The sequence below is a fragment of the Scyliorhinus torazame genome, chromosome 12, assembly GCF_047496885.1.
Source record: "Scyliorhinus torazame isolate Kashiwa2021f chromosome 12, sScyTor2.1, whole genome shotgun sequence".
Lineage (NCBI taxonomy): Eukaryota > Metazoa > Chordata > Chondrichthyes > Carcharhiniformes > Scyliorhinidae > Scyliorhinus > Scyliorhinus torazame.
Window position 1 is genome coordinate 87,890,429 of NC_092718.1, and position 21,657 is coordinate 87,912,085.

The 21,657-nt window shown below is 52.7% G+C and overlaps 1 protein-coding gene across 3 annotated transcripts in view; it reads left to right on the forward strand.

The window, feature by feature from the left end:
* The window catches only part of cadm4 (cell adhesion molecule 4), a 667,928-nt gene that overhangs the window by 404,697 nt on the left and 241,574 nt on the right, over positions 1-21,657 (forward strand). For all 3 annotated transcript variants that reach the window (XM_072468958.1, XM_072468960.1, XM_072468959.1), the window contains exon 3: positions 6,137-6,289. In XM_072468958.1, the coding sequence (XP_072325059.1) occupies positions 6,137-6,289 (153 nt within the window). The remainder of the gene's footprint in view (positions 1-6,136; positions 6,290-21,657) is intronic.

A 21,657-nucleotide genomic window follows, 5' to 3' on the forward strand; every position in this document is an offset into this window, starting at 1 on the left:
AAATGACCTCCTTCAGCACTATAGGAACTCTATGGTTCCATCATATCGCATCTTAACCTTCTTCTCACCAAGGAGAACAGTCCCAACCTCTCCAATCTATCCTCATAACTGAAGTTTCTCATCCCTGCAACCATTCTTGTCAACCTCTTCTGCACTCTCATCTTCCCTATAGTGTGGCACCCAGAACTGTACACAATATTCCAGCTGAGGTCTAACTTGTACAAGTTCAGCAGAACCTCCTTGGCTCTTGTACTCTATGCCACTATTAATAAAACCCAGAATACTATATGCCTTATTAACTACTCTCTCCACCAGTCCTTCCACCTTCAGTAATCTACACACACATACACCCAGGCCCCTCTGTCACCCAGCAAGCATTGCTGGACAAATCTGTCTCACAATCTGCAGCACCATTTGAAGTCGGGCGATTTGGCACCGATGGAGTCTGTTTGACTGCATTCTTTCTCCGAAATACTTCCAACTCTTCCAAAGTTATCTGGGGACCATTTTCTAACCCCAACACTTCTGGGAACCCATTACTCGCCAACCACTTCTCCAAACCTCAGGGGCTTTGATACATGCGTTATTGGGCAAAGGCTCAACATTAATCGGCTTGCTGGGGCTATTGAGCAAAAAACGAGTTACTCTTTCCCCTTTACACTTCAAAGGAATCAACATGCATTTGTCCCCATGGTCTCCTTGTGTCGAACTGTGGGATAGAAACAGAGACCCTGACTGGGTCATTTCTCATTCCGAGATGACGCTCCACAACGGTTTCACCAACTCTTCAATATCTGTGGATGCCAAAAGTAGCTTCTGTACTACTGACATTCTGTGTGATGTAGTTCCTCAAACAGTCTCACTCGAAACCTTGGCGGTGTAATGACTCTGAAATCCCCACAGGAGACAGCCTTTATCTGCGCTCATTTCATTTCTGTGTGTGAAATACTGCCGCAATTTCCCATCAGCAGACTCTTTAAGCCAGCCATTTGTGACAAAATTGAGCACTTTACTGAGTGCCACACCCATGTGAGTTTCCTCAGTCATTTCTCAGGCCGAAATTGGCATGTCATTTGTTTGTCTAAAGTAATTGACAGGTAACTCAACAGCTGGGAATGAAAAGGGCCTCTCAAGGTACCTTGAAATAGCATTCACTTTGCATGATCTGCTAATTTATGAAACTTGTTCCATCCTTGTTCAAAGACTACTCTGTGCCCTCTTAAACTTCCTCGATGACAGACAGAAGCTTACTGATTCCGACTGTAAATGGCACGGCCCAGTTTAACCATAACCTCTTAATCAAGAAACCGAACTTGACGTTGCCACATCAGTACTGTGGCTACCAGAGCAGCTCAGAAGCTGGGAATCCTGCGACGAGTAACTCACCTCCTGACTCCCCAGAGCCTGTCCACCATCTACATGGCACAAGTCAGGAGTGTAACAGAATACTCTCCACTTGCCTGGAAGAGTGGAGCTCCAACAACACTCAAGAAGCTCGATACCATCCAGGACAAAGCAACCCTGCTTGTTTGGCACCCATCCACAAACACCCACTCCCTCCACCATCAACATGCAGCGGCAGCCGTGCGTACCATCTACAAGATGCACTGCAGTAACTCACCAAGGCTCCTTGGGCAGCTCTTTCCAAACCCACGACCATTACCATCTGGAAGGACAAGAGCAACAGATACCTGGGAACCCCACCACCTGGAGGTTCCCCTCCAAGTCACTCACCATCCTGACTTGGAAAGATGTCATGATTCCTTCTGTCACTGGATCAGAATCCTGGAACTCCCTCCATAACAGCACAGTGGGTGTACCTACACCTCAGGGACTGCAGCAGTTCAAGAAGGCTGCTCACCACCACCTTCTCAAGGGGCAATTAGGGATGGGTAATAGATGCTGGTCTGGTCAGCGACACCGCAATCCTGTAAATGAATTTTGAAAAGATTTCCTTCCCACCAAATGACTTTATTGCTGCCAAGACTATCAATATCAAGCGATAGGATATATCATCATATTTAGCCCTACGATGACTTGAAACACTGCTATCGGAATAACGAGTTGGAATCACTCTAATTCTGAGTACGGGAATGTATTTTTAAATTAATTTAGGGGATGTGGGCATTGCTGGCTCAGGCCAGCATTTATTGCCCATTCCTAATTGCTCCTTCTGAAGCTGCTGGTGAGCTTTGCATGATCTCGGACCACAGCAATCCTTGGGCAGGCTTTGTGGGGAGTCAGAAAGTGTGTTACCTGCTCCAGGATTCCGAGTTGTTGGAACACCATCCCTAACAGCACTGTGGGTGTACCTACACCACATGGACGATGCCCACTTACTGCACATGAGTTTAAAAGAAATTGCTTTGTTCAGAATTGGAGTGATTCTAAATGTTTAGATACATGCAGGTTAGAGATTTTGCCAGAAAGGAGATACAGAGCTTCCCAGAGGAACCAGCCTCCACATTGCTGGAGGAGGTGCTGGCGACAAGGGGGACTGGAGAAGGGGATAGTCCACCATCCTGGAGAAGGGGGAAGTCTGGTTTACGGAGCTATTTTGGAAGCGGATAAGGCATCATTGGAAGGGATTAAAGCAAAGTGGGAGGAAGAGCTGGGAGAGGTTATAGAGGAGGGGGTCTGGTGTGAGGTGCTCCGGAGAGTAAATGCCTCCACCTCGTGCGCGAGGTTGGGGCTGATACAGCTGAAGGTGGCATACAGAGCACACCTCACGAGGGCGAGGATGAGCTGATTCTTTGAAGGAGTAGAAGACGTGTGTGAGCGGTGGGGGGTGGGCGGTGGGGGGGGGGGGGGGGGGCGCTAATGACGTCCATATGTTTTGGTCCTGTCCAAAGCAGGAGGATTACTGGAAGGAGGTGTTTAGAGTAATTTCCAAGGTGGTGCACGTGAAACTGGACCCGGTACCCCGGGAGGCCATATTCGGGGAGTCGGGACAGCCAGGGTTGGAACCGGGTGCAGAGGCAGATGTTGTAGCCTTCGCCTCGTTGATCGCCCGAAGGCGGATCCTGGTGGGATGGAGAGCAGCCTCTCCACCCTGTGGCCTGGCGTGGCGGGGGACCTGTTGGAATTCTTGACTCTTGAGAAGGTGAAGTTTGAACTGAGGGTAGCTCGGAGGGGTTCTACAATTCATGGGCATTATTCATTATGCACTTTCAAGAACTGGATAATATCGAACATTAGTTAGGGGTGGGGTGGGTTGGTGGGTTGGGGGGAGGGAGGCTGTGTGCATTAAGGGTGACTATGGGTGATCCCTGATTCCTTTTTGTCATTTGTTTATGTCAACTTGCGGGCTAATGTTTGGGGTTTGGTGGGAGGATGGGATCGTTGTTATTGTTATGGGGATTGCCATATTTGTTACTGATTATTGTTTATTGTTGGTGGGTGTAAATTTGGGAGAAAATGTGAAAAAGGAGGAGAATAAAAATATTTTTTTTGAAAGAATTTGAGTGATTCCGACTCATTATTCAATGGCAGTGTTTCGGTGACAGTTCATTTTCGGGCTGAATGGGACAATGTTTATCCTAACACGTGCCATTGATAGTCACAGCAGGAACATAGGGTGCGTGAATCATGCGAGAGCCCAAATTGAATTCCACACCGGACGCAAAACCTCACGCTCCTCACCCAACTCGCTTTTCACCAGCGGGATCTGGGTCACACTCTCGCCGAACACACAAAAAGGAGACTCAGAGTTGTATCCGCTGAATCGCGCCCAAAGTCTCCCTGGAGGGGTGCAGTCCTCCGGGATGACAGACGCTGCCGCCACTGTAACAACGATGAGAGTAAACTGTGAACTTCTGAATTTTGTGTGGGTATCGGAAATATATCTTGAGCCCTCTTTTTTTTAAAAAATATATTTTATTACAAACATGTATCAAAGCAGGTTACAGCAAATAACCACCCTGGGAAGCTTACTTCTCGTCAATCAACTATACAGTCTGTACAGAGGTTTTCCCTTTTTCACCCTCCCCCCCCCACCCTCAATCCTTCCCTCCCCTTCCACATCCAGAAGCAGCAGTCGCTACAGCAGGGTGTATCCCGGCAACCTAGGGAACCCCTCCAGACCTTTTGCGCAAAGTCCCTAACCTGCAGATACCTGAACTCACTACCCCTTGGCAGTTCTACACTCTCCCTTAGCTCCTCCAGACTGGCGAACCCTTCCACCAAATGCAAATCCCTCATCTTGACCAGTCCCACTTCCTGTATACACTAGCCAACCCCCCCCGGCTCAAACCCATGATTCTCGCACAGCAGCGTGAGCACCGACATCCCTTCCACCCTAAAATGCCTCCTCAGCTGATTCCATATCTTCACCATGGACTGCACCACTGGGCTCCCTGAATACCTACTCTGAGCCATTGGCAATGCTGCCATCACCATAGCCCTCAAACTAGAACCCTTACAAGATTCCTCCTCCATCCTAACCCACTCGACCCCTTCTCCTTCCCACCACCACCGCACCTTGTCCACATTCGCCACCCAATAATAATGAAGCAAGTTCGGCAACGCCAACCTTGCTGCCTCTACCTCTGTAGCCCTCCCCACCCTCGGCACCTTCCCCGCCCATACAAAGTCCGAGATGATCGTGTCCGCTTTCCAAACAAAGGCCTTTGGTATAAATCAGGAGAGCCTGAAAGAACAAGAACCTCGGCAGAATATTCATTTTCACCACTTGGACCCTCCCCGCCACCGTTACGTGCAGTGTATCCCACTTCTTAAGATCCTCCCTGGCCTCCTCCACCAGCTTCGTTAAATTCCACTTATGGAGCCCCGTCCATTCCCTCGCTACCTGAATCCCCAAGTACCTAAACCTATCCCTCGCTACCGTAAATGGCATTCCCCCAAAATTAGCCCGCTGTCTCAGCTCATTCACCGGGAATACCTCGCTTTTCCCTACATTCAGTTTATATCCCAAGAACCATCCAAACCTTCCCAGCAGGCCCATAATCCTTCCCATACTCTCCAGTGGATCCGAAACATACAGCAAGAGGCCATCGGCATAGAGCGGCACCCAATGCTCCCTCTGCCCCCTCATTATCCCCTGCCACTCTGCCGACCCCCTGAGAGCCGTCGCCAATGGTTCTATGGCCAGCGCAAACAGCAGCGGCGACAGCGGGTACCCTGCCTCGTACCCCTGTGTAAGTCAAAACTTTGTGAGCTCATACCATTCGTCCTCACCCTTGGTGCCACATACAGCATCCGCACCCATACCACAAATCTCGGCCCAAACCTTCCCAAAACTTCGAACAAGTACCGCCATTCCACCCGGTCAAATGCTTTCTCCGCGTCCATGGACACCACCACCTCAGGTACCAGACCCCTGATGGGGATTCATCACCACATTCAGCAGCCGTTTTATATTACTCGCGAGCTGCCTGCCCTTCACAAGCTGTTTGATCTTCTGCAACCACCCCCGGGACACAGTCCTCCATCCTCCCCTCCAACAACTTAGCCAATACTTTCACATCCGTGTTCAATAGTGATATTGGTCTAGACGACACACATTCCACTGGATCCTTCCCTTTTTTGGGGATTAGATTAGTGTGATTACGGCCAACTAATGGCTGGAGCGTGGGTGGGGTGGGGGCAGGGGGAAGGGAGGGGGGATTAGGGGAAGATCATGTCATAGTGTCATAGAGTCACAGCACAGAAACAGGCCCTTCAGCCCACCATGCGATGGGAATCTCCAGGAATACATATAACTATAGTTGGCAACCAGAGAATGCACAATGCCAAACAGCCTTTTCATTCCGTTTTCAAAGGTTTTATATCGAGCAAAGAGAAAAGAAAGTGGCACATGAAAACCTCAGTCTTTTTTTCCGGTCTGGATGATTTTTTTCCTCAGCGTTGCTCACAGCCGCATCATGGAGATCGATCCTGAATTCCTGGAGACTCCAAACCAGCCTGGAGGGTTGGCAATCCTATGGCGTTGTCGACCATGTTGAGCCAAGCGAGCACATGCTCAAGTGTCGGCAGCCATATTTGAACTAACTGTGTTTACCTCCCCTCCAGCACAGAGGGCAGTAGAGAACGCCGCTCGACAACAGACGACGGTACTGCTTTCTGATTGCATGAAATCCTTGATGGTTTACTCTCTCGTCCTCTTTTTATCTTTCAGCTCTCAAAGATGAACGTTTTCAACTCGTCTCCTTTACTAACAAGCAATTGCGCATTGCCCTATCGGATATCCGCGTGGAGGATGAAGGAGGTTATTACTGTCAGTTGTATTCTGAAGATACCCACCACCAGGTTGCCGTGGTAACGGTACTAGGTAAGTGGCCACCCCATATCGTATGGTGCAAGATACACGAGTCAGATAAGCCCAGAAACCGCCTTGAATCTGTTACACAGGAACAGGAGGAGGCCCCATTCAGCCCCCTCGAGCCTATTACACAGGAACAGGAGGAGGCCCCATTCAACCCCCTCGAGCCTATTACACAGGAGCAGGAGGAGGCCCCATTCAGCCCCCTCAAGCTTGTTACACAGGAGCAGGAGGAGGCCCCATTCAGCCCCCTCGAGCCTATTACACAGGAACATGAGGAGGCCCCATTCAGCCCCCTCAAGCTTGTTACACAGGAACAGGAGGAGGCCCCATTCAGCCCCCTCGAGCCTGTTACACAGGAATAGGAGGAGGTCTATTCGCCCCTTGATCTTCCTCTACCTTCTTGTTACTTAGAAAGGGTTGGACATAATGAGATAGTAAACGTTTTTCATCGACAGGGGTTTGGGGATATACTATGTCATGGTCTAATGCATCTAACTGTGCGGCTTAGCTACCGATAATGTGAAGTAAGAGGGGCACAACAAAAAGCTGTAGGACCAGGACGGTGGACATGGACATGGTTCGTGTTTCATAGGAATAACGTCACTCCTGTGTGTCTTGTTTGTAACAAAGCCTCACCATGCCATAAGGAATCAACTCAGGCAATTTGCCTGACTACAGTCTCACAATTTTCAGCTTTTCTTAACAATTTGCAGAGAGCCAGGATCAAAAATCAACAAAGGTGACTGTAGAGTTCAGTTGTTCGATGTTTGATTATGTGAGTCTCTTTGGTATTGTTCCTGACTGTGTTCAATTAGTTCAGCTCGGGTGTGGACTGTACAGCAAGTCACAAAGCTGAAGAAGGAGCTGGAAGCTGAGAAGTAGACATTGTAAAGCACTTCAAATAAATCCTGCTGCACACATAGAAACTAATGTCATCTCTGCAGGGCTTGAAGATATACAACTGTTATAAACCGACACAGAGCAGAACAGGGAATATGATTGTTTATTTTGAATGTTCCAATTGAGGGTGTGTTTGCATCCGATCAGACAAAATATGTTGAATACCAAGAGGACACCGTGGTTTGTTAGATTCAAATATTGCAGAATGTACTCACTCAGTCTCAGAGGCTGGGAATCCTGCAGCGAGTAACTCACCTCCTGACTCCCCAAAGACTGTCCACCATCTACAAGGCACAAGTCAGGAGTTTGATGGAAAACTCTCCACTTTCCTGGGTGAGTGCAGCTCCAACAACACTCAAGAAGCTCGACACCATCCAGGAAAAAGCAGCCCCACTTGATTGGCACCCCATCCACAAAGATTCACTCCCTCCACCACTGATGAACAGTGGCAGCCTTGTGTACCATCTACAAGATGCACTGCAGTAATTCACCAAGGTTCCTTAGGTAGCACCTTCCAAACCCATGATTGGTAACATCTCGAAGGACACGAGCAACAGATACCCCACCACTTAGAGATTCCCTTCTAAGTCACTCGCCTCCATAACCTGGAAATATACCAGCCGTTCCTTCACTGTCGCTGGGTCAAAATCCTGGAACTGCCTCACTAACAGCACTGTGGGTGTACCTACACCACATGGACTACAGCGGTTCAGAAGGTGGCTCACCACCACCTCCTCAAGGGACAAATTGGATTGGGCAATAATTGTTGGACCCAGCCAGCAACTCCCAGATCCTGTATATTAATAAAACAATTGCAGAGCTCAGGGCCCCAGGCAGCTGGAGGCACAGCTCCAATGGTGGAGCGATGGGAATCGGGAGATGCTCAAGAGGACAGAGTTGGAGGAGCAGAGATCTCGGAGGGTCAGGAAGCAGGAGGAGGTTAGAGGTAAGGAGGGTTTTAGGGGCTGAAGGACATTACAGAGATAGGGAGGGCTGTGGAGACGAGGCTGAAGGAAGTTACAGAGATAGGGAGGATTGTAGATTGGAGGAGATTAGAGTCGCAGGGAGCGCTGTATGGGCTAATGGAGGTTAGAGAGTTGGGGAGGGTTCTAGTGGTTGGAGGAGATTACAGAGATAGGGAGGATTGTAGTGGCTGGAAGAAATTACAGAGCTAGGGAGAGTTGGATGGGCTGGAGCAGGTTACAGAGATAGGGAGGGATGTTTGAGACTAGAAGAAATTACAGAGTTGGGAGCACTGTAGGGGCTGGAAGAGTTTACAGAGATCAGGAGGATTGTGAGGACTGGAGGAGGTTAGAGAGATAGGGAGGGCTGTGGGAGGTGATGGAGGTTAGAGAGATAGGGAGGGCTGTGGGAGGTGATGGAGGTTAAAGAGATAGGGAGGGCTGTGAGAGTTGGTGGAGGTTGGAGAGATAGAGAGGGTTTAAGGTTCTGGAAGAGGTTAGAGAGGTAGGGAGGGCTGTAGTGGCTGGTGGAGGTTAGAGAGGTGGGAGGGCTGTAGGGACTGGTGGAGGTTAGAGAGATGGGGAGGGCTGTGGGAGTTGATGGAGGTTAGAGAGATCGGGAGGGCTGTGGGAGTTGGTGGAGGTTAGAGAGATAGGGAGGGCTGTGGGAGTTGGTGGAGGTTAGAGAGATGGGGAGAGCTGTCGGAGGTGATGGAGGTTAGAGAGATAGGGAGGGCTGTGGGAGGTGATGGAGATTAGAGAGATAGGGAGGGCTGTGGGAGTTGGTGGAGGTTAGAGAGATAGGGAGGGCTGTGGGAGGTGATGGAGGTTAGAGAGATAGGGAGGGCTGTGGGAGTTGGTGGAGGTTAGAGAGATAGGGAGGGTTTTAGGTTCTGGAGGAGGTTAGGGAGGTAGGGAGGGTTGTAGTGACTGGTGGAGGTTAGAGAGGCGGGAGGACTGTCGGGGCTGGAGGAGGTTAGAGAGATGTGGAGGCTTGTCGGGGCTGAAGGAAGTTACAGAGATATGGAGGGCTGTGGAGACGGGGCGGAAGGAAGTTACAGAGATAGGGAGGATTGTAGATTGGAGGAGGTTAGAGTCGCAGGGAAGTCTGTACGGGCTGGTGGAGGTTAGAGAGTTGGGGAGGGTTCTGGGGCTGGAGGAAGTTACAGAGATAGGGAAGATTGTAGATTGGAGGAAGTTAGAGAGGTAGGGAGGGCTGTAGCGACTGGTGGAGGTTAGAGAGATGGGGAAAGTTTTAGGGACTGGTGGAGGTTAGAGAGATGGGGAGGGTTTTAGGGACTGGTGGAGGTTAGAGAGATGGGGAGGGTTTTAGGGACTGGTGGAGGTTAGAGAGATGGGGAGGGTTTTAGGGACTGGTGGAGGTTAGAGAGATGGGGAGGGTTTTAGGGACTGGTGGAGGTTAGAGAGATAGGGAGGGCTGTGGGAGGTGATGGAGGTTAGAGAGATAGGGAGGGCTGTGGGAGGTGATGGAGGTTAAAGAGATAGGGAGGGCTGTGGGAGTTGGTGGAGGTTGGAGAGATAGAGAGGGTTTTAGGTTCTGGAAGAGGTTAGAGAGGTAGGGAGGGCTGTAGTGGCTGGTGGAGGTTAGAGAGGCGGGAGGGCTGTAGGGACTGGTGGAGGTTAGAGGGATGGGGAGGGCTGTGGGAGTTGATGGAGGTTAGAGAGATTGGGAGGGCTGTGGGAGTTGGTGGAGGTTAGAGAGATAGGGAGGACTGTGGGAGTTGGTGAAGGTAAGAGAGATGGGGGGGCTGTGGGAGTTGATGGAGGTTAGCGAGATAGGGAGGGCTGTGGGAGTTGGTGGAGGTTAGAGAGATGGGGAGAGCTGTCGGAGGTGATGGAGGTTAGAGAGATAGGGAGGGCTGTGGGAGGTGATGGAGATTAAAGAGATAGGGAGGGCTGTGGGAGTTGGTGGAGGTTAGAGAGATAGGGAGGGCTGTGGGAGGTGATGGAGGTTAGAGAGATAGGGAGGGCTGTGGGAGGTGATGGAGATTAGAGAGATAGGGAGGGCTGTGGGAGGTGATGGAGGTTAGAGAGATAGGGAGGGCTGTGGGAGGTGATGGAGATTAGAGAGATAGGGAGGGCTGTGGGAGTTGGTGGAGGTTAGAGAGATAGGGAAGGCTGCGGGAGTTGGTGGAGGTTAGAGAGATAGGGAGGGTTTTAGGTTCTGGAGGAGGTTAGGGAGGTAGGGAGGGTTGTAGTGGCTGGTGGAGGTTAGAGAGGCGGGAGGACTGTCGGGGCTGGAGGAGGTTAGAGAGATGGGAGGCTTGTCGGGGCTGAAGGAAGTTACAGAGATATGGAGGGCTGTGGAGACGGGGCGGAAGGAAGTTACAGAGATAGGGAGGATTGTAGATTGGAGGAGGTTAGAGTCGCAGGGAAGGCTGTACGGGCTGGTGGAGGTTAGAGAGATGGGGAAAGTTTTAGGGACTGGTGGAGGTTAGAGAGATGGGGAGGATTTTAGGGACTGGGGGAGGTTAGCGAGATGAGGAGGGTTTTAGGGACTGGTGGAGGTTAGAGAGATGGGGAGGGTTTTAGGGACTGGTGGAGGTTAGAGAAATGGGGAGGGCTGTGGGGACTGGTGGAGGTTAGAGAGATGGGGAGGGTTTTAGGGACTGGTGGAGGTTAGAGTGATGGGGAGAGTTTTAGGGACTGCTGGAGGTTAGAGAGATGGGGAGGGTTTTAGGGACTGGTGGAGGTTAGAGAGATCGGGAGGGCTGTGGGGACTGGTGGAGGTTAGAGAGATGGGGAGGGTTCTAGAGACTGGTGGAGGTTAGAGAGATGGGGAGGGTTTTAGGGACTGGTGGAGTTTAGAGAGATGGGGAGGCAGTGGGGACTGGTGGCGGTTAGAGAGATGGGGAGGGTTTTAGGGACTGGTGGAGGTTAGAGAAATGGGGAGGGCTGTGGGGACTGGTGGAGGTTAGAGAGATGGGGAGAGTTTTAGGGACTGGTGGAGGTTAGAGTGATGGGGAGGGCTGTGGGGACTGGTAGAGGTTAGAGAGATGGGGAGGGTTTTAGGGACTGGTGGAGTTTAGAGAGATGGGGAGGGTTTTAGGGACTGGTGGAGGTTAGAGAGATGCGGAGGGTTTTAGGGACTGGTGGAGGTTAGAGAGATGGGGAGGGTTTTAGGGACTGGTGGAGGTTAGAGAGATGGGATGGCTGTGGGGACTGGTGGAGGTTAGAGAGATGGGGAGGGTTTTAGGGACTGGTGGAGGTTAGCGAGATGGGGAGGGCTGTGGGGACAGGTGGAGGTTAGAGAGATGGGGAGGGCTGTGGGGACTGGTGGAGTTTAGAGAGATGGGGAGGGTTTTAGGGACTGGTGGAGTTTAGGGAGATGGGGAGGCAGTGGGGACTGGTGGAGGTTAGAGAGATGGGGAGGGTTATAGGGACCGGTGGAGGTTAGAGAGATGGGGAGAGTTTTAGGGACTGGTGAAGGTTAGAGAGATGGGGAGGGTTTTAGGGACCGGTGGAGTTTAGAGAGATGGGGAGGGTTTTAGGGACTGGTGGAGGTTAGAGAGATGGGGAGGGTTTTAGGGACTGGGGAGGTTAGAGAGATGGGGAGGGTTTTTGGGACTGGTGGAGGTTAGAGAGATGGGGAGGATTTTAGGGACTGGGGGAGGTTAGAGAGATGGGGAGGGTTTTAGGGACTGGTGGAGGTTAGAGAGATGGGGAGAGTTTTAGGGTCTGGTGGAGTTTAGAGTGATGGGGAGGGCTGTGGGGACTGGTAGAGGTCAGAGAGATGGGGAGGGCTGTGGGGACTGGTGGAGGTTAGAGAGATGGGGAGGGCTGTGGGGACTGGTGGAGGTTAGAGAGATGGGGAGGGTTTTAGGGACTGGTGGAGGTTAGAGAGATGGGGAGGGCTGTGGGGACTGGTGGAGGTTAGAGAGATGGGGAGGGGTTTAGGGACTTGTGGAGGTGAGAGAGATGGGGAGGGTTTTAAGGACTGGTGGAGGTTAGAGAGATGGGGAGGCTGTGGGGACTGGTGGAGGTTAGAGAGATGGGGAGGCTGTGGGGACCGGTGGAGGTTAGAGAGATGGGGTGGTTTTTAGGGACTGGTGGAGGTTAGAGAGATGGGGTGGTTTTTAGGGACTGGTGGAGGTTAGAGAGATGGGGAGGCTGTGGGGACTGGTGGAGGCTAGAGAGATGGGGTGTGTTTTAGGGACTGGTGGAGGTTAGAGAGATGGGGAAGGTTTTGGGGACTGGTGGGGGTTAGAGAGATGGGGAGGGCTGTGGGGACTGTTGGAGGTTAGAGAGATGGAGAGGGCTGTGGGGACTGGTGGAGGCTAGAGAGATGGGGAGGGTTTTAGGGACTGGGGAGGTTAGAGAGATGGGGAGGGTTTTAGGGACTGGTGGAGGTTAGAGAGATGGGGAGGATTTTAGGGGCTGGGGGAGGTTAGAGAGATGGGGAGGGTTTTAGGGACTGGTGGAGGTTAGAGAGATGGGGAGAGTTTTAGGGACTGGTGGAGTTTAGAGAGATGGGGAGGGCTGTGGGGACTGGTAGAGGTCAGAGAGATGGGGAGGGCTGTGGGGACTGGTGGAGGTTAGAGAGATGGGGACGGCTGTGGGGACTGGTGGAGGTTAGAGAGATGGGGAGGGTTTTAGGGACTGGTGGAGGTTAGAGAGATGGGGAGGGCTGTGGGGACTGGTGGAGGTTAGAGAGATGGGGAGGGGTTTAGAGACTTGTGGAGGTGAGAGAGATGGGGAGGGTTTTAAGGACTGGTGGAGGTTAGAGAGATGGGGAGGCTGTGGGGACTGGTGGAGGTTAGAGAGATGGGGAGGCTGTGGGGACCGGTGGAGGTTAGAGAGATGGGGAGGCTGTGGGGACTGGTGGAGGTTAGAGAGATGGGGTGGTTTTTAGGGACTGGTGGAGGTTAGAGAGATGGGGTGGTTTTTAGGGACTGGTGGATGTTAGAGAGATGGGGAGGCTGTGGGGACTGGTGGAGGTTAGAGAGATGGGGTGGTTATTCGGGACTGGTGGAGGTTAGAGAGATGGGGAAGGTTTTGGGGACTGGTGGGGGTTAGAGAGATGGGGAGGGCTGTGGGGACTGTTGGAGGTTAGAGAGATGGAGAGGGCTGTGGGGACTGGTGGAGGCTAGAGAGATGGGGAGGGTTTTCGGGACTGGTGGAGGTTAGAGAGATGGGGAGGGTTTTAGGGACTCGTGGCGGTTAGAGAGATGGGGCGGGCTGTGGGGACTGGTGGAGGTTAGAGTGATGGGGAGAGTTTTAGGGACTGGTGGAGGTTAGAGAGATGGGGAGGGTTTTAGGGACTGGTGGAGGTTAGAGAGATGGGGAGGGCTGTGGGGACTGGTGGAGGTTAGAGAGATGGGGAGGGTTTTAGGGACTGGTGGAGGTTAGAGAGATCGGGAGGGCTGTGGGGACTGGTGGAGGTTAGAGAGATGGGGAGGGTTTTAGGGACTGGTGGCGGTTAGAGAGATGGGGAGGATTTTAGGGACTGGTGGAGTATAGAGAGATGGGGAGGCAGTGGGGACTGGTGGCGGTTAGAGAGATGGGGAGGGTTTTAGGGACTGGTGGAGGTTAGAGAAATGGGGAGGGCTGTGGGGACTGGTGGAGGTTAGAGAGATGGGGAGGGTTTTAGGGACTGGTGGAGGTTAGAGTGATGGGGAGGGCTGTGGGGACTGGTAGAGGTTAGAGAGATGGGGAGGGTTTTAGGGACTGGTGGAGTTTAGAGAGATGGGGAGGGTTTTAGGGACTGGTGGAGGTTAGAGTGATGGGGAGGGTTTTAGGGACTGGTGGAGGTTAGAGAGATGGGGAGGTCTGTGGGGACTGGTGGAGTTTGGAGAGATGGGGAGGGTTTTAGGGACTGGTGGAGGTTAGAGAGATCGGGAGGGCTGTGTGGACAGGTGGAGGTTAGAGAGATGGGGAGGGTTTTAGGGACTGGTGGAGGTTAGAGAGATGGGGAGGGTTTTAGGGACTGGTGGAGTTTAGAGAGATGGGGAGGGTTTTAGGGACTGGTGGAGGTCAGAGAGATGGGGAGTGTTTTAGGGACTGGTGGAGGTAAGAGAGATGGGGAGGCTGTGGGGACTGGTGGAGGTTAGAGAGATGGGGAGGGTTTTAGGGACTGGTGGAGGTTAGAGAGATGGGGAGGGTTTTAGGGACTGGTGGAGGTTAGAGAGATGGGCAGGGTTTTAGGGACTGGGGAGGTTAGAGAGCTGGGGAGGGTTTTAGGGACTGGTGGAGGTTAGAGAGATGGGGAGGGTTTTATGGACTGGGGAGGTGAGAGAGATGGGGAGGGTTTTAGGGACTGGTGGAGGTTAGAGAGATGGGGAGAGTTTTAGGGACTGGTGGAGGTTAGAGAGATGGGGAGAGTTTTAGGGACTGGTGGAGGTTAGAGAGATGGGGATGGTTTTAGGGACTGGTGGAGGTTAGAGAGATGGGGAGGGTTTTAGGGACTGGTGGAGGTTAGAGAGATGGGGAGGGTTTTAGGGACTGGGGTGGTTAGAGAGATGGGGAGGGTTTTAGGGACTGGTGGAGGTTAGAGAGATGGGGAGAGTTTTGGGGACTGGGGAGGTTAGAGGGATGGGGAAGGTTTTAGGTACTGGTGGAGGTTAGAGAGATGGGGAGAGTTTTAGGGACTGGTGGAGTTTAGAGAGATGGGGAGGGTTTTAGGGGCTGGTGGGGGTTAGAGAGATGGGGAGCGCTGTGGGGACTGGTGGAGGTTAGAGAGATGGGGCGGGTTTTAGGGACTGGTGGAGGTTAGAGAGATGGGGAGGCTGTGGGGACTGGTGGAGGTTAGAGAGATGGGGAGGGTTTTAGGGACTGGTGGAGGTTAGAGAGATGGGGAGGGTTTTAGGGACTGGTGGGGTTAGAGAGATGGGGAGGGCTGTGGGGACTGGTGGAGGTTAGAGAGATGGGGAGGGCTGTGGGGACTGGTGGAGGTTAGAGAGATGGGGAGGGTTTTCGGGACTGGTGGAGGTTAGAGAGATGGGGAGGGTTTTAGGGACTGGTGGCGGATAGAGAGATGGAGAGGGCTGTGGGGACCGGTGGAGGTTCGAGAGATGAGGAGGGTTTTAGGGACTGGTGGAGGTTAGAGTGATGGGGAGGGCTGGGGGGACTGGTAGTGGTTAGAGAGATGGGGAGGGCTGTGGGGAATGGTGGAGGATAGAGAGATGGGGAGGGCTGTAGGGACTGGTGGAGTTTACAGAGAATGATAGGGTTTTAGGGAGTGGTGGAGGCTAGAGAGATAGGGAGGGTTTTAGGGACTGGGGAGGTTAGAGAGATGAGGAGGGTTTTAGGGACTGGTGGAGGTTGGAGAGATGGGGAGGGTTTTAGGGACTGGTGGAGGTTAGAGAGATGGGGAGGGTTTTAGGGACTGGTGGAGGTTAGAGAGATGGGGAGGGTTTTAGGGACTGGTGGAGGTTAGAGAGATGGGGAGGGTTTTAGGGACTGGTGGGGTTAGAGAGATGGGGAGGGCTGTGGGGACTGGTGGAGGTTAGAGAGATGGGGAGGGCTGTGGGGACTGGTGGAGGTTAGAGAGATGGGGAGGGTTTTCGGGACTGGTGGAGGTTAGAGAGATGGGGAGGGTTTTAGGGACTGGTGGCGGATAGAGAGATGGAGAGGGCTGTGGGGACTGGTGGAGGTTAGAGAGATGGGGAGGGTTTTAGGGACTGGTGGAGGTTAGAGTGATGGGGAGGGCTGGGGGGACTGGTAGTGGTTAGAGAGATGGGGAGGGTTTTAGGGACTGGTGGAGGTTAGAGAGATGGGGAGGGTTTTAGGGACTGGTGGAGGTTAGAGTGATGGGGAGGGCTGGGGGGACTGGTAGTGGTTAGAGAGATGGGGAGGGTTTTAGGGACTGGTGGAGGTTAGAGAGATGGGGAGGGCTGTGGGGAATGGTGGAGGATAGAGAGATGGGGAGGGCTGTAGGGACTGGTGGAGTTTACAGAGAATGGGAGGGTTTTAGGGAGTGGTGGAGGCTAGAGAGATAGGGAGGGTTTTATGGACTGGGGGAGGTTGGAGAGATAGGGAGGGTTTTAGGGACTGGGGAGGTTAGAGAGATGAGGAGGGTTTTAGGGACTGGTGGAGGTTGGAGAGATGGGGAGGGTTTTAGGGACTGGTGGAGGTTGGAGAGATGGGGAGGGTTTTAGGGACTGGTGGAGGTTAGAGAGATAGGGAGGGTTTTATGGACTGGGGGAGGTTAGAGAGATAGGGAGGGTTTTATGGACTGGTGGAGGTTGGAGAGATGGGGAGGGTTTTAGGGAGTGGTGGAGGCTAGAGAGATAGGGAGGGTTTTAGGGACTGGGGAGGTTAGAGAGATGGGGAGGGTTTTAGGGACTGGTGGAGGTTAGAGAGATAGGGAGGGTTTTATGGACTGGTAGTGGTTAGAGAGATGGGGAGGGCTGTGGGGAATGGTGGAGGATAGAGAGATGGGGAGGGCTGTAGGGACTGGTGGAGTTTACAGAGAATGGGAGGGTTTTAGGGAGTGGTGGAGGCTAGAGAGATAGGGAGGGTTTTAGGGACTGGTGGAGGTTGGAGAGATGGGGAGGGTTTTAGGGACTGGGGGAGGTTAGAGAGATAGGGAGGGTTTTAGGGACTGGTGGAGGTTAGAGAGATAGGGAGGGTTTTAGGGACTGGTGGAGGTTAGAGAGATAGGGAGGGTTTTAGGGACTGGGGGAGGTTAGAGAGATGGGGAGGGTTTTAGGGAGTGGTGGAGGCTAGAGAGATAGGAAGGTGGATGAGGAGGGATTGGAATGCAAGGTATGAGTTTGAAAGTGGGTGCATCGCAGGGGTAGCAGAGGGTTAACGTCTGGCTGGCAGGGAGCGAGCAGAGAAGCAGTGTATTAACATTGATGAGGAATGAGAAATGTGTGATGCCCCAGGCGTGAAGTGTCAGAGCGTGACAGCAGAAAGGGCAAAGATCAGTTTAACAGTAATTAGCTTCTGCTGGTGTGCAGTGGAGATTAAGAGTGGAATCGTTGAGTCCCTCTACCAGCAGGAGAAGCCCATTCATTCACTCAGGCACAGAGAGGTAAAAAACTCTGCAACCTGAAGTGAACGGTTCGGTTCCTCTGCCGCACACCTCCGGCTGACTCCAATGCCATTTCTCTGAGGAAGTCAGTCTATCAGAGAGAGCCCAGCAGGAAAAGCAACTGAGCTCAGGGAATATTTCTAAGACACTAGTTTAGCCTCAACAACAGCATTGTGTCCAGTTCCAGGCACTCCACTTTATGAACGATATGGACACGTCAGAGAGAGGGTGCAGAGAATGATTCACAAGAATGGTTCCGGGGATGAGGAACTTCATTGATGTGACAATGAGCACTGCTACCTCACAGTGCCCATAGGTCCGGGTTCGATTCCGGCCTTGGGTGATTGTGTGGAGTTTTCATTTTCTACCCATGATTGCGTGGGGTTCTTCCGGGTGGTCTGTTTTCCTCCCACAGTCCAAAGATACGAAGGTCAGGTTGATTGGCCATGATGTAATTGACCAATAGTGTCACAGAGATGGGCTGGTTAGGTTATGGGGATAGCAAGGTGGGCCGAGGTAGGGTGCTCTGTCAGAGGGTCAGTGTCGGCTCGATGGGCTGAATGGCATCCTTCTGCACTGTAGGGATTCTATGGGATGCTCTGGGTTGACGTGGATTGATGGTAGAATCTAGGACTATTCTCGGAGACGAGGGGCGAGATTCTCCGACCCCCCGCCGGGTCAGAGAATCGGCGGGGGCTGGCATGAATCCCGCCCCCGCCAGTTGCCGAATTCTCCGGCACCAGAGATTCGGAGGGGGCGGGAATCGCGCCGCGCCGGTTGGCGCCCCCCCCGTGATTCGACGGCCCGGATGGGCCGAAGTCCCGCTGCTAGAATGCCTGTCCCGCCGGCATGGATTAAACCACCTACCTTACCGGCGGGACAAGACGGCGCGGGCGGGCTCCGGGGTCCTGGGGGGGCACGGGGCGATCTGGCCCCGGGGGGTGCCCCCACGGTGGCCTGGCCCGTGATCGGGGCCCACCGATCCGCGGGCGGGCCTGTTCCGCGGGGGCACTCTTTTCCTTCCGCCTTCGCCATGGTCTCCACCATGGCGGAGGCGGAAGAGACTCCCTCCACAGCGCGTGCGCGGGGATGCCGTGAGCGGCCGCTAACGCTCCCGCGCATGCGCCGCCCGGCAATGTCATTTCCGTGCCAGCTGGCGGGGCGGAAATCAGTCTGGTGCGGGCCTAGCCCCTCAAGGTTAGGGCTCGGCCCCCCAAGATGCGGACTGATTTGCGCCGTTTTTGGCGCCGGTCGGCGGACATCGGGCCGATACCGGAGAATTTCGCCCAAGAAGTCGGAAGGAGATTAAGCCGTTCAAAATTATGAGGCCGGGGGGGGGAGGTAAATCTGGGCAGAGTGGACAGGGGGAGAACCTATTTCCACTTTGGGGAGGGACCAAGAAGTGGAGGATGCAACGGAAATTCAATATTTCCATTTGAAAAGCTCCGTGCAAAGTAAATTCACCACGACCCATTTTCGGAGAGGAATTAAACCAAAAGATCCCGCATTCCTCTAGAACCTGTGACACCCTCAGGACCTCCCAAAGCATTTCAAAGCAAATGAGGGAATTCTTGAGGTGTAGTCACTGTGGTGATGTTGGAAGTACAACAAAACTGTGTACTCAGCAAGATCCTGCAAACAGCTCTCCCTCAATCCTGACCCTCCTATCGGGCCTTGCTCCCTCAATCCTGACCCTCCTATAGGGCGTTGCTCCCCCAGTACTGATCCGCCTACAGTGCAGCACTCCTTTAGTACTTACCCTCTGATGGAAAGTACTGACTCAATGTGCAGCGTGGGGAAAGGGTTTCTCTGTGATGTTATCTCTGACCTGTCACCCCCCCCACCGTAAAGACCTTTGTGGTTTCACACCTCACTCTCTTCATTGTTGGAACCTTGTTAAAACGGCTCCGAGAGATTTTAATCAACCATTATCTTCAACATCATTTTGGCTGCAATTAACACCTGACAGCCCATTATCGAGAAACACACACGCTCTCTCAGCCAGGCACTCAAATAATAATTGGGTTTATTAATAAATAAATATATCTGGAATAAACCAATTACAACCCTTAGCCGCACACTCACTCTAATCGTCAACTCCTGAGGTACATCATTTAATTTGCACTTCATAACGCTGGAAAGGTCACTGTGTTCCAAAGTATTACTTAATTAAATATTTAAACATGTCTAGATTTTATCAAAATGTTTGCTTCCATTTGCCTCTCCATCACTGGGAATATTCCCCCTCTCTCTCTCTCTCTCTCTCTTTGCCTCTCTTCCCCAATGGCATTATCAGTACAGCCCTTTCTGCTCTTGCAGTGCAGGCTGGGATAGCACAACCTCCATTGCTGACACCAGGCAGAGAGCAGCAATGGGAGTCCATCAGCCAGAGGAGGACACACCATTGAGGGTAACATTTGGAGGAGTGTGCTTCCAGGGCAGGTTTCATAGGATTAACCAGAAAATGACTTGAGTTCATTGGCACAATGGGCCGAAACTGTCACGATGGCCAAATGGCCCTCTGAGCCCCACCATTCTCCCAGGATATGGCGACGGTGACAGGTTCAGAGAATGTTTGGGGGATAGTTTCTTGGATCAGCACATTCTGGAGACAGGGGGCAGGCTATAACTAGGCCTGGTGCTGCGCAGTGAAGAGGGATTAACTGATAACCTCATAGCAAAGGCTCCCCCATGTGACATCAATCATAAATAACATTGAATTTTACATTCAGTTTGAGGGCGAGAAGAGTGCGCCCAAGACTAATACTTTAAACTTCAATTTATTTTTTCCTCCATTAAATGGCAATTTAGCGTGGCCTATCCACCTACCCTGCACATCTTTGGGTTGTGGGGGTGAGACTCATGCAGACATGGGGAGAATGTGCAAACTCCACACAGAGAGTGACCCGGGGCCGGGATTGAACTCGGGTTCTCGGCGTCGTATTGCAACATTGCTAATCACTGTGCCACCATGCTGCCCCTAATATTTACGGGCAACTATGAGGGCATGAATGCGGAGCGAGCAAGAGCGAATTGACAAATGCGCTTCAGGTATAGATCGACAGAGGTTCCATGACAGGGATAATTCACAGAACTGACACATTCCAATGAAAAAGGAAAATTCCAAGGAGTGAGTAGGGCACCAATGGTTAACTAAAAAAGTTAAGGACTTCCGGGTGCGGCTATGCAGAGCTAGGTCGCATATTCGGTAGCTCCCGCTTGGAACGGACTTTTGGGCTCGTTACAGGGCCCCCACGGCATTTGTTTGACATTTCCCGGTGTGGGAAGAAGGCTGCAGCATTCCCCTGACGGTGTCCCCCAGGAGCGTTGTGTCTTTTGGCTACCAGACCCGGCAGAAACAGTGAAGGATTTGGCTTGAGCTGCAGCAATAGACAGAGGCCTCTTCCAGCATGCAGGCGGGGGAAGGGCAAGCTTAAAGCTGCAATCTGACTTGACTCTATCAAAGGTGAATTCTAGCAACAGAGGGAACAACTGTGAAAAGATCTACCAAGGCCATTGAAGAAGCAGGGACGAGGCTTCCTGTGGCGGCCATTGAGGAGTAGGTCACGCATTCGGCAGCTCCCGTCTGGAATGGACTCCCAGACCTTTTTCAGGAGTTTCCATAGACCTTTTGGGGCAGACTGGTGAAGTGAACACTGCCAAAAGGATTCCCTCTCGACTTCCGGTTGCGGCTATGCGGAGCTAAGCCGCACGATTCGGCAGCTCCCGCTACCACGGACTTTCGGGATCGTTAGAGGAGCCCCAACGGAACTTTTTTTTTTTTTTTTGACGCAGCCCGTGGGGAAGGGAAGAGAGAGGTCCCCCTCCAACTTCTATGAAACGGACCAGAAGTGTAACGGCCAAAGGAGCGGCACTGGAGCAACGGGAGAAGCGAGGGGAAGAAAACAAAATGGCGACGGCCAGGGACAAAGGGGAGCTGCAGGAGTTCATCAAGCGCTGCTTCGAGGAGCATCGCGAGGAGATGCGTAAGGAGGTGTTGGCGCCTATGCTTTCGGCAATTGAAGGACTCGGGATCACCCATAAGGCCCACGAAGCTAAGATCCAGGAGGTACAGAAAAGAGTCAGTCAGAACGAGGACGAGCTCGTAGGCCTGGCGGTGAGAGTGGAGCAGAACGAGGCGCTACACAAGAGGTGGGCGGGAAGACTCGAAGACCTGGAGAACAGGTCGCGAGAAAGAATCTGCGAATCCTGGGTCTCCCTGAGGGAGTGGAGGGGGCTGATGCCGGGGCATACGCGAGCACAATGCTCGAGGCGATGATGGGCACGAAGGCCCCTTCGAGGCTGCTGGAGTTGGACGGGACACATCGGGTGCTGGCGAAGAAGCCCCAGGCAAATGAGCCGCCAAGGGCGATGGTGGTGAGGTTCCACCGGTTCACGGACAGAGAGTGGGTCCTGAGATGGGCCAAGAAGGAGCGGAGCAGTAAGTGGGACAATGCAGAGATCCGAATATACCCGGACTGGAGCACGGAGGTTGCAAAGCGGAGAGCGGGTTT